This window comes from Sceloporus occidentalis, unplaced genomic scaffold, assembly GCF_023333645.1.
Source record: "Sceloporus occidentalis isolate IW3139 unplaced genomic scaffold, rSceOcc1.0.p SCAF_1, whole genome shotgun sequence".
Taxonomy (NCBI): domain Eukaryota; kingdom Metazoa; phylum Chordata; class Lepidosauria; order Squamata; family Phrynosomatidae; genus Sceloporus; species Sceloporus occidentalis.
Genome location: NW_028316981.1, coordinates 282,443,199 through 282,456,412, shown reverse-complemented (window position 1 = coordinate 282,456,412; position 13,214 = coordinate 282,443,199). Strand labels below are relative to the sequence as shown.

The 13,214-nt window shown below is 38.7% G+C and overlaps 1 protein-coding gene across 1 annotated transcript in view; it reads right to left on the bottom strand.

Moving 5' to 3' along the window:
* ADAMTS6 (ADAM metallopeptidase with thrombospondin type 1 motif 6) overlaps positions 1–13,214 on the bottom strand; it is a 174,954-nt gene that overhangs the window by 123,581 nt on the left and 38,159 nt on the right. Inside the window, exons 6-7 of the mRNA XM_089495161.1 lie at positions 11,768–11,851; positions 11,052–11,197 (exon numbers count right to left, since the gene is read on the bottom strand). Coding sequence (XP_089351287.1) covers positions 11,052–11,197; positions 11,768–11,851 — 230 coding nt within the window. The remainder of the gene's footprint in view (positions 1–11,051; positions 11,198–11,767; positions 11,852–13,214) is intronic.

The following is a 13,214-nucleotide window of genomic DNA, read 5'->3' as shown; positions in this document are numbered from 1 at the left end:
ACAGCTGTATGGCTTCCTTTCGGCACTGCATCATTTGGACACAGCACTGGAGGTGCGTCATGATTCCACGCACCGTCTAGAGCGGTGCACAGCATCAGGGCGCACTGAGGGGCAGAGTCGGGCAAGCATCATCAAGACATTGCACCCTGACTCTGCCCCCAGGCCGGCCTTTTAGGATGATCTGGATAGCCCCATACTTTAACTTGATGCAAGAAGAAAACCAACATTTGTGGCAGCAGGAGGTCCAAAGGGAGGGAATTATACTTCTCCTTCTCCCATGCATTGCTTCACTGTGGGACACTGTGGGACACAATGGAGGGCATCTCCAGCAGATCTTAGTGCTCAGATGGGCATATATAGGGCAAAATCTATTTTCCCTACCAATTCAGACAAAAAATTTATCAGAACATTTGGGTACCATACATAACATTTTGCCAGAATGATACAAAACAAAATTTAAGTTCTGATTACTATAATCCTGGAACAGAAATTTGTCAATGTAACAAATGCAGATCACCTTCCTATACCAAACATCTTTTCCCTTTTCCTTCTTTTTACTAGTTTCTGAACATCTGCATTTCAATTTTTCAATGTTTTTTTTTAAATGGTGGCCATGACCAGGGAGGAAAGTTTAAAAAATCAGGATAGCTCAACAAGCTTTTGTTACAATGGAGGAGTGTTGTTACACTCCAAAGCACCTGCAGATAACTCATCTAGCCTTAACCAGGAAAAGCAGGGGAGTGGAGAAGGAAATTAAAATTAAAGTTAAAGGCAGACATGAGAATATAATAAGAATGATAAGGTCAAGTAGACAAGTCTGAAGAGACAGCTGTTTCCTCTTTCATATAAGGAAAACTTCAATTTTCTGCTTCTTAGCCCCAAGGAGGAGGGCTTCTACTTTCTAGAATAGTCCTCTGTTCATATCCAGAGAAGGAAATACAGTACTCTAATTTTGTGGACCATCATTAAAACAAAAATTACAAATTTAAATGACACTGAGTTCAAACTTCGAAAAAGATTTTATTTTAATATTTAAAGATCACTATCTAGTTCTTTGTTAGTGATACCAAAAAAGAAAGCAGTGACGTTTTCCTTGAATCTTACTCAGTTATTAATAGAAACTTCAGAACTGTAGTTTCCTGAATTTATTTCTGAAGACTTTTCCTAACAGAGCCAAGAAATATATCCTTCTGATTGGAATATGTAAAACACTTGCACTGTATGGTAAATCTTTTTAAATTTCATACTATAAATGGCTTGCTTCAAGGCTATGCTACAATCCGAAATCTGAAAACACATTTATCCTATATGTGAAATGTATGCTCTCAACTGTCAAATGCCTGGAATTTCATTTAAGATGAAATATAAGTAGGTAGTATCACTAGATTTTTGCTTGCTGCTCCTAAGAATATTTCCTAAAGCAAGCAACTGGTTAAAGATATTTTTAAAAATAATACATATACACATGTATGGTCTCCAGACAGTAATATATACATATAACCTACCTGCATATAACTAGGTGCTGTCTGCACGGGCCAAATAAAACATCCTCCCCCTGTTCCCACAACATGCTGAATGAAGCAGGACCCAGAAGACATCCAGCCAGTTCAGCACTGAACCAGGCATATACCCCCCTTGAGATTTTTTTTAAAGGAACTCACTTTTTGCTCAGATCTTCTGGGAAGATCTGGAGCCCTCCACTGTGAAACCAATGACCTTGCAGGATGCAATTGGTAATTATCGCATGAAAAATGTGACTGAGCGACTGCATCCCAGTTGCATCCAGGCTCCTAGCTGTGCTCAGCTGGCTGCTTTTCAAAACAGGAGCTTTCCATCTTTGCAAATCGGCCAGCTGAACATGGCTGGGAGCCTGGATGCAGTTGGGATGCAGTTGCCTCATAGCATTGGTGGCATTTTTCATGCAGTCATTCCCGACTGCATTCTGTAAGTGACTGTATCCCGACAGAGGTAAGTTGCTTTATTTTTACATGAGATAAGGTCCTGTGTGGCTGTTTGGAACATGTCCCAATGGGCCATCTGTAACAACCACCTTAATTGTGTTGTTTTTTCAGTGACAGCACCCTGGGCCTTATTATCCCACCTTTGCCACCAAATTTTATGTGATGCACACATCTCTTTAAACTACTTTATTTCTTCTAGGATGACAGTACCCTGAGTCTCTTTCCTACTGCTGTTCCCAAACTAAGTTAGAGCCGAGACAGACAGCCCAAAAGTGGCGAGCCGCCGTCAATATCAGGGCTCAGTGTGGCTCAGCGTCCACATTTGCTGAGCCCTAGTATCAGCGTCGTTACGTCATAAGGCTGTGGCCCCGTCCACACGGGGGTGCAGTCTTGTGACGTAAGGGCACCCGAGCGCCCAAATGGCTCTAGGTGGAAGAGCTGTCATAGGGCTGCATCACAACCCTTATGATGGCGCAAAAATGAGCTCCATTTTTGGGCCGGATTGTTTCCGCAGCTGTGCAGTTGCCTCTGGCCATCCCTTTCTCTCATCTGTACCGACCCTTAGACACTTTAAAAGATCTGCTTGTTTAAAAGGAGCGTATATTTCCCAAATTCTTTTATACCAGGCTTCAAATGAAAGATACTTCAGATTTTCCAGTTCTGTTACCCATCTTGCAGCAATACAAAATAAATAAATAATAATAATCAGTTCCTTATCATTTAATATTTCACAACTTTCACAAAAGAAGGAGAGGAGTTCTGTTTTTGGCTCTTTTGACATATTTAGACAAAGAGGTTTTGACTTTGCTCAGTTGAGTAGTATACTTGATATTTTTCCCAAATGTTGTAATTTAAAATGTAATTTACTTATACCAGTTATAGGCCTAGTTGTGGAGATCACCATAAGAAGAAAAAGGGAGAGAAATAGAGTTTTTGTTCTTTTTTGTTTCATAACTCATGCTATTATTCTGAGAGTTTGTTGTTGATGTGAGCCTTCAGGTTTGTTCAGAGGGGGATTGCCACCAATGTATTCCTCTGAAGTTGAAAGAGTCTGACTTGCTCAAGGGTCTTCCATGGTCTAGTGGGGATTTGAATACTGGTCTCCATAGTCCAAAACTCAAACCACTACACGGCACTGGCTGTCTTAAAAGATGTGTATATTTTCAATATTGTACTTTGTTAGTGGCCTGGAACTGTAACACAACCATCAATAACAGCATTCTAATGCATTGCACAGTGCCAAAGCAGGTTTTTTACTTGGACCTTCATCCTTCACTGGGTGACTTGGGTGGGGTGAGGTGGTGAGAAGGAAATAGTTGTGAGGGCGAAGGATGACATAGAATACTACTTCCCAATATCATATCTTCAGAACAACCACTATTTGTTAACAAAAAAGAGCTTGTTCAGGAGGTGCTATAGGGAGTTCTAATCTTGAAATGGGGCTCTGTATATTATGCCCCTTCACTGGCTGCAAAACAGTATCAATTGCCACATCATATATAATTTTGTTTTTAAAAAAAGGAAATAAGGCAGAAGAGGAAGGAAAGAAAGAAGAGAAACAAAAAGAAACAAAAAAGGATGGGGAATGGGGAAGGAAGTAGAATGAGGATGGGGGATAATAATATTAATGTTTGAGAGGGAGGGAAGAGAGGAGGAGAAAACACAATTCTCAGGAGACCTTCAGATCATTTGCCTAATACTGACTTAATTTTTCTTGCTTCTCTTTCTGTTATTTTTGGTCCATGCAGATTCTGTGGTTTGTTGCATCTTCTGCATTAGTAATTGGATTCACATTGCTGCCAAGCCTCTTCTGAGAAATTCAAACTTTTCTCTCATAAAGGTTGCTTATATTTTGTATTTTTATTCTGTGTTGTAATATTGTTAAATTTTTTATTATCGTTTCGGTTGTAATCCCCCTTGATTCCTCTGGGAAAAGGTGGAATATAAATAAATAAATTTTTATTATTTATTTTGCGTTTAAGAATGAAAGTGGAATGCTTTTACCTTTGTATACTAGTAGGAGTTCAGCTAGGAATCTGCATCTGTATGCACTTCCAAAGGGCTTCCATGCCAAATCTGAAAGGTTTTATGGTTTTTGAGCATGTGTGGGCTGAGATTATGTGGTCATGATAATGTAGTGGCTCTTTGGCTTTCGCTGCTTCCGTAATGGCATCCTTTGTGTTTTCTTATCTTAAATGGGCCATTAAATTTTAGCCATCCTGGTTGTCTGTATCTGACAGTGACTAGATAGATGATAAGCACTGAAAACATCTTTCTGTATTCAGCTGGCAATTGAAGTATTGCATTTCTTTCTGTATTCAGCTGGCAATTGAAGTACCACAGGGATAAGATCCCTTTTTTCAGTTTGAGTACTGAGACACTTATTTTCAACTTAATTGATCTATGTAAGTTCTCCAGGAATTATAAGTCTTTCTGTGTTTTAATGGAACAGCACACTAAGATAGAGGTGTTTCATTAGCTATTTCTGTTTGTTTGTTCCAGGTTATGTGCAATTAAATCCACTTTTCCTTTTAGCAGGTTAATTGTATTTGACCACTTGTTTTTCAGCAATTTGATCTAAGATTTTCAATACTGTATCTGTGTTGTTATTTCTACCAGGAGCCATGGTGGTACAGTGGTTAAATGCTGGTATAGCAGCCACAACATTGTGAACTCGATCCCAAGGCTCCAAGATTGACTCAGCCTTCCATCCTTTCGTAGGTCGGTAAAATGAGTACCTGGCTTGTTGGAAGCAATTGGCTTACAGATTGTAAACATTTGTATTCAGGAGCAAATAAGATCTCTGCCATCTTTGTTGCTGCCATTTCTTCTGCTTTAATGGATCCAGTTAATGTAAATTCAATTGTTCCAGTATACATCATGCTAGTGCCACATTTTTCCCATAACTGCACCTGTTTAGTGCAAAACTCAGGCAAGCAACACTGTATTTTGGCTCCTATGAAACATGTAATTCATATTGGGGATAAAGACTGGGTCAGCACGTAACATTTTCAAGATGAAACATGCAGAGCCCTTTCCTGACAGAGAAATAATTTTTCCTATCATCTTGTCTGAGACAGCCACATCAAAAGATTTTTCCCCCTTCAGGGGAATGGCTCAAATCAATTTGAACAAGAACTGGTTCAGGATTGTGTTTTAAGATTTAATTGATTTTGCATTTCTATTTCTCCCAGTCTCATCTCACATCCGCTAATGCAGAACCACATGAATTTTAACCTATCACATTTCTTTACTTAGAACGTTTACACAATAGCTTGTTCTGTGCCTTCCAGTTGTTTCTGGCCTATGGTGACCCTAAAGTAAACCTTCCATGGGGTTTCCTTGGCAAGATTTGTTCAGAGTGGGTTTTCCTTTCCCTTCCTCTAAAACTGAGACAGTGTGATTTACCCAGGGTCACCCTGTGGGTTTCCATGGCTGAGCGGGAATTTGAGTCCTTATCCCCAGAGTCCTAGTCTAATGCTCTAACCACTACAGCATGCTGGCTCTCACAACAACAACAACAACAACAACAACAACAACAACACCCCTTCAGTCTGGTGTGGGTAGCACACATTATTGGCCTTCATTAAGCTCCACAAATAGCATTAAGGGAGCATGACAGAAGAATGCAAAGCTTCTCAGGAACCATTCCAATACCAATCACAGTGTTAGATAAACATACTACTATACAATTACATTCTTGTGTAAATTTCCCTGAGCTACACAGCTCCCATGCTACTTTGTCCTGTAGAGTGACAGTTCCAGGTGACATTAAATGATGCACTGCTTGAAGTAGTATCATTGATCACAGCCACATCTCTAAAAATGGCAACTAAATCTGAAGTTATTTCTTTTTTACCAGTCTACTTCCTTGACACCTAGGTAGAGAGCTTATTATCTGTAGTTTTTTTTAAGAGAAGAAAGCTGATTCCGATATTTTCAGAAGTGGTATATCCAGACCTTCACTAAGATCCATTTCTGTGTATATCATGTTTGCTGTCACACAAGTGTTGTATTAACAAATTAACAAACTGAAAGGGAATCCCCTCTGAACTTGCTGGTAACAAGATGCAGTTCTTTTCTTCTCTTTGAAGCCTCAGCAGAGATGTCCTGAAATACTAGAATTATATTCCTTTAAATTTTAGTGTTAGGAAGGATGTTCAAGGCATAGTACACTTGTATTTTTCTTGTTTATCTGGAGAAACATATTTCTATATCTGATCGCCATATTATGATCTAGGACTAAACATCCTGAGTGCTTATTTAATATTTACACTTTTATTTTTGACCTTGGGATAAATTTCAGTTATAACATCAGTTCCTCATCACCCTTCAATATCCTTTGAAATTGAAAGTTAGAGCTCCTATTTTTGTAATCCAAATTTTCAAATTTAGATATTATTGATTCAAAAAATCTTGGACAATCTGAATTTTATAATCTTGCTGCAGGCTTAGATCCATAGCCTCCATGACCACCTCCTCTATTTCTGACATCTTACCTGTTAATTCTGAGAACAGTAATTTTCACTGGCTGCAGCACTTCAGTGAAATTTCATGTTAACAGTTTGGGGGACCTGATTGAAATTCTAAGTACCAAGAACAGAGACAGAAGTGATCCCCCCCCCCCCAGGAAACATTTTATGAGAGGTTGGTGACATAATAATAATAATAATAATTTGTTTTATTTATATACCGCTATTCCAAAGATCATAGCGGTGAACAGCAAGTAAGCTAATTAGCAAGTAAGCTAATTTGCCCCCAACAGTCTAGGTACTCATTTTAGCGACCTCGGAAGGATGCAAGCCTGAGTCGAGCTTGGGCCCTTTTGCTGGTCTTGAACTCACAACCTTGTGGTTTTGAGTGAATGGCTGCAGTACAGGCATTTAACCACTGCGCCACCAGGGCTAACAATAATTGGTGCTTGGGACTCTTGGTGCGTGTCTCTTTAGTCATGAAAAGTGTTTCCATTTCATTTTATGGTTTTTAATAGTTTATTCAAAATATGTTGAGCAAACCTTGCCAATTTTGTGGGTCCTGACTTATACTTTGTGACACTTCCATGTTCCCACTCAGGTAAGGTTTTCAAGAGAACCCATAACTACCTGCTGTGTAGTCCTCCAGCCCCAAGGTAAGGATTTTTCCTCTTGTCTTTGCAGCTACCAGTTGAACATAGGAAGTGATTAAGCATCCATGGAGGAACATGTGTATCTTAATTCTGCCCTGGCATTTTAATTCATAATAATTACATTTATTTATTCTTCATTTTTTACAACTCGCCACCAACACACAAAGGCACATGCTCAAAGACATTAATTAGCCACATCTTCCCTCTTTATCAGCAAATGCTCAGAATAATCAGCATAGACTCCATGTTAAGGAACAGTAACACTGCCAAACACCAAGTAGCATTCAACCGTGTAATGTCATTGACAGAATTGATTTTGCCCACAGAGCCAAAAGACGATCCATCCTCTGTCCCGCAGCCCCCTATGTACCCTCCAAGCCTGCATCAAAAGCTTTTGAAACCTCCCCAGAGCTGATTCTGGAGAGGCATGGAGGGCTGAGGTTGAAGGGAGGGACTGAAATCCAGCTGTGCTACTGGACATCCAAACTGAAAATATTCTGGTGTGTTATGAATGAAATATTCTGGAAATATATAAACCTCTTATAGAAAAAGAGCTAAACAACTGCTGAGCTTATATGAAGAGCTGACATAGTCCACAGCCTAAACAGTTATAGCTTATACAAAAGCTTTTTAATGTATTTGGTTTTCTGTCTCATTGCTTCTACCTTCTTCATCTATTTATCTTATGAAGATGCAACATGTTTTTCTCTGCCAAGGATAAATGCTAAAAGAAAAACAGATGTTTGCATTTAATGCTAAAGTTTTGGAAAGGAAAGCTTTTACCTTTGGAAAGGTCAGACCTAAGCAGGTAAAAATATATAAAGAATAACGAGAAAGTTAAAAGTAAATAAATTAAAAGGCTTTGTATAAGCTACAGGCTATTTGGCCTGTGATGCTTCCTAGGACTTGGTGAGACGAGTTCAGGAACTGCACAGCTACTTCCTTACTGAAACCCAAGTCTCTGACACATACAAAAAGATATAATTCCAAAGTAATATGATGTATGAGTCAATTTAGAACTTGGGGAAAACAAAAAATTTGAGTGTTTGCCACTGATGCTTGTAACTGCTGACCCAGTTCCAAATCAAGCTAAAAGGAGCTCAGCCATCACAAATAATCAGCAATCCATTCAGTCATCTTTCCCAAAGAGAATATATTTATTTTTGTAAGAATAAATTCATTTTCCCATCACAAACACAAAATCATAACACGGGAGGTAATATAGGGAGGTCTGGATTTGAATAAACAAACTTCATTGAGAGATCCTAACCCAGTCATTGCTTCAGAAAGCAATTTATAAAGCAGTTACAGTGACAACGTATGACTCCTTCTGCTGTTTAGTTAAAAGGTGAGATTTAAATGTAGTAAAGTTAGGTGCAAACCACACTACAGAAATAATCCAGTTTGAGACTGCTTTAAATGCCCCAGCTCAGTGCCAGGGAATCTTGGGATTTATAGTTTATTGTGGCCCCAGAGCTCTCTGACAGAGAAGGCTACATGTCTTACAAAACTGCAGTTCCCAGGATTTCCTAGCATTAAGCCAAGGCAGTTAAAGCAGTCTCCAAATGGATTATTTCTGCACTGTATTTTGGACCTTAGTTATCTTTAAGAGCCCTGGTGGCGCAGTGGTTTAGGAGCCCTGGTGGCGCAGTGGTTAAATGCCTGTACTGAAGCCACTCACTCAAAACCATAAGGTTGCGAGTTCAAGACCAGCAAAAGGGCTCAAGCTCGACTCAGGCTTGCATCCTTCCAAGGTGGGGGGCAAATTAGCTTACAGTTGTAAACTGCTTAGACACTGCTTAGGAAGTATGAAGCGGTATATAAATGAAGCTTGTTTTTGTTTTTGTTTTTTAAATAAAATAAACATCCTGCTAGATCAGACTAAAGGTCCATACAGTCTAGTTTCCTGCTTAATGCAGTACCCTACCTCCACATTGGCAACAATATAGTATACTTATAAAAATCCATAAACCAGACATTCAAACAAAATCTCTCCTGCACCACTTCTCCCTGATGAAGGCTATTCTGTTGAATAAAATATCCGAACTAAAAAAATCTATCTATCCATTGGAATAATCGTTGTTTACAGAAATTCATACCACAAATTTGTCTACTTCCTTTTCAAACCACCTAGCCATCACCAATTCTTGTTGGAGTGAATTAAGCTAATTTCACATTGTGAGAAGAAGCTGTTGATCCCGTTAATCCTGACTCCAAAAACAATTTCACTTAGTACCCTAATTGCAACTGTCACAGGAGATGAGGGGGGGATACCTTATAATTCTCAATATACTACATAATTATATGGATTGCTATCATGCCCTTATTTGTATTTTTTTAAAAAAAAACAACTCCAATATTTTCCTAAAAGGAAAACTGCTCACCAGCTTGACCACCCAAGGAGTCCCACAGCCTGGAACCGCACTGACCACAGGGCCCTCTCTCAAAGCAAGCCGCCACTGGGGTCTCAAAGCCGGCTGCCAGGAGGAGCATTTTTTCTCTGCTCCTTTTCCCAGCAGCTTTGGACTGCCTTTGACAACCTCAGAGCGGCTTCTGGCTGCTTAGGGGTTGTGTGTTCTCTGAACACCACACTTCTGAAGTGGCTGGAAGCCTCTCCTTTTGGCCCATCTCTTTTGGGCCCAAGATGTCCTTTTCAGCACTCGATCTACAATGTGATCTATATGAGTCAAGAACAACTACAAATAATATTCCAAGTGCAGACACATCATATATCTCTATAGAAGAATTGCTGCTTACTTTAATTTCAGCTTCATTGCTAATGATCACTGCTGCTGTACACAAAGTTAATACTTTAATTGTGTTATTCTTCCCTCCATGAAGTCCTCCTCATCATGATATGGAGATGAGCTTGGGTCCCTTCAAGAGCCAGCAGACCACAAGCTCTGGCAGATTCTACCAAGCCCCAGTGGAAGGATTGCACATCTGTTGTCTCAGGACTTGCTCAGCTAAGTATGGAGAGGCTTGACACCAAAAAGTTGCCCACTAAGTGACAAATGAACCATAGCAACTAAGATCAAAATACAGATTCTACTCAATTAATTGGAATTTAGAAACACTCTAACATTCTGAACAGTACGAAAACATTAACTTTGTTAAGCCATCCTTTTTTCTTTTCTTTTTTTAAAGAGTGGGGTCAGAAATTACTGTTTATCCATCATGAAAGAAAAGCCACAACTCTGACTGATACACTCTGACAACTGTTTGGAGAGGAAAAATATTAAACTGAAAATTGTCTTAAAGTGTTCTAATAGAGTAACTTTACTTTAATTCTGTACTTTGAATTTCATAAAGGACACACAGAATATAAACAGCAAAAACCATTTGGCTGTACTTTGTTATTGCGTCAACTACAACAATCTTATCTCTGTTACTCAATGAACATTCTACGGAATTCGAAGGGATGTTGCTACAAGTAACTATACAGAGAAGCTAAGTTTTAAATCAAATAGCAAGATACCATAGTGCCACTTTATCTGTAGAGGCCTATGTGGTGCTACTACAGATTGATGCCTGTTCCTGCACCAGTCAAGGAGATGCAAAGAAAATGTAGATATATAAGTTATGATGACATTTGGCAAGTATATCCATTTCATGAGTACATAGAAAAATAATACCAGTATTATTCAGAACTGTCGGTGAAACATGATAGTTGTACACCAGTCTGTTCAATAATACTCGACTCTTTGGTTTGCTAATTTCTAAAAGCACTTAACCTATAGACAATCACATACATTTGCTTCTTGTACACTACACTTTTTCCAATTCTGATTGGAAAGTTTTAGTATTCAAATCTACTACTGAATGTTTTATTACAGAATGAAATATAAGCAACAGTTTTACCCTGCATATGAGCATATGGTACAAATACTTCAATGCTAGCTTTTCTGCGAATACAAATAAATGAGAAACAGAAAAGAGAAGAAATGAATTTCAACAAGCCATACCTAGTAATAAGGACCGCATTATCATGGTGGGCAATTCCATTTTCTGGAATGGTGTTTCCATCACTTTGGTGAGAGAGAATGGATTTCTGCCACTTACAGAAGCTATCAAGGGACTTGTCTGCATGGTGATTTATCTCCAAGTTTGGCTGCAATACAACATGCATACCAGAAATGTTCCAAACAAATTACTAGGGTCAGCGGTTAAGACTTCTGAAGTCTAAATCTGATCTATAATTAGAAGCAGTGATTTCTAGGAATAATTTCTTCTTGCCAGATCTCATTTATGTTAAATCTGACGTATAGTTTATTCTGTGCACACACACTTTAAGCTTCAATAATGGTTTGTCAAATCTAAGAATTATAGATTACTTTCAAATGTTGCTATTTCCACATACACAGATTTAAATGTAGGGGAAACTGATATTTAAAGCAGCTTTTATAGTTTCAATATACAGAAACAGAAAACAAGCTGCAACAAATCTAGTACTCAAATCTGCCAGTTATATAATTTTCAGTAGATACAAGTGTAAATGTTGGAAAAAAATTAAAATAACCACTTTCTAAGCTCTTCTGATTTTAAGATTACAAGTGTGTGCAGATGAGGTTTTATTATTATGCACCTTTTCTCAAAAGTAATTATGTTATTTTATTACATTAATTAGATTGTGTAATTTATATTTTAGAGAAGAGAGAGAGATGTCACAATTCATTCTTACCTGATCTTCCGTGAGGACAATTAAACGAGTCACTATAATATTCACAACGTTTCCTAGGCTGGAATCACGATAAAGTTTGGCAACCTGACCTCCAGAAAATAAGAAAAGACACAAAGTCAGACAAAAATCATTGAACTTTTGACACATACATTGAACAGAATTCAGTTTTTTCCTCTCTCATAGTTTACAAAGTCAAGCAGATTATTACCAATCAATCCTGTTAAATCTGATGGGCAGAGATTGAGACAGAGGGCTGTTTGTCCTAATCCCACTAACCACAACTGCCCCATAACTACTTCTATGGGAAGCTGATTCTACCAACAGCCCTATTGCTGGCCACATCTATCTTGTTGAATATGCACAGAAAGGAACAGCATTATGTTCCCTGTCCCCAGGCATTAACAGTTCCATTCCTAATATTCACACTCTAATCCTTAGGTTTTCCTTTTCATAAAAATGATACTATTATTGTGTGCAATGAGTACATGTAGAAGAGAAGTCTATCGTCAATCACATGCTGTCTCAACTGATACAGCCCAAACATGAGTTCATCATCTCAGTGAGAAGTAGGCCTCAGCTACATCTGCTTTGTGCAGGTTTTTATGCTGAAAAGCAGATGATAACTCTATAAATAAATTATACTAAAAGTGGTTTTTATATTCTTTAAAAGGACATAGCGCAAATTACAGCCACAACCCATTCTGACCAACTATGGCAGAACGAAGAAAAGCACTATGGCATTACAGTGGGATGCAAGTATGCCCACTTTCCTCTAAAACTACCACCTTGCTATGCCATTTCACTAAACTAGATGCTTATGACAGTTAGGACTATAAGCAGCTTTTCAAAGGGCCTTTGCAATGTGCATCTACATCAGGGGTAGGCAACCTGCGGCCCGCGGGCCGGATGCGGCCCGGCGAGGCCTTGGGACCGGCCCCAGCCCAGTCCTGCCGCCGATTGCCGCCGGGGCCTTTGGGGGGCAATTGTCTATAGAAGCCTCAGAAACATGCATTTATATTAACATTTTTAAAAAAATCAGCAATTTTTTTCACGTGTCCTCCATTTTTTTAAAAAAAGTGTCTTCCATTTGAAAATTTTGTCCTATATTTGTCCTGGTTTATTTATATATTTAATTTTTTTAAAAAAATTATTTAATTATTTATTTTTTGGGTTCGGCACCCCTGTTGTCTGAGGGACAGCAACCCGGCCCCCGGCTCAAAAAGATTGCCTACCCCTGATCTACATGTTCTGGGTCTCCTGAACTAACCAGCATATTATTGACAATAGCCATTGACCCCTTAGTATAATGATTGGACCAATTTCCAGGAGTAATAAAAGAGAAGTAACTGCTGCTGTTCTTTTTTTAGGAGTAAATGGAAGCAGCCTGAAATGTAATCCTTGCTACAGTTGGCTTGAGTGCCTTCCTAAAAAAAGATTTGTTTGCTTA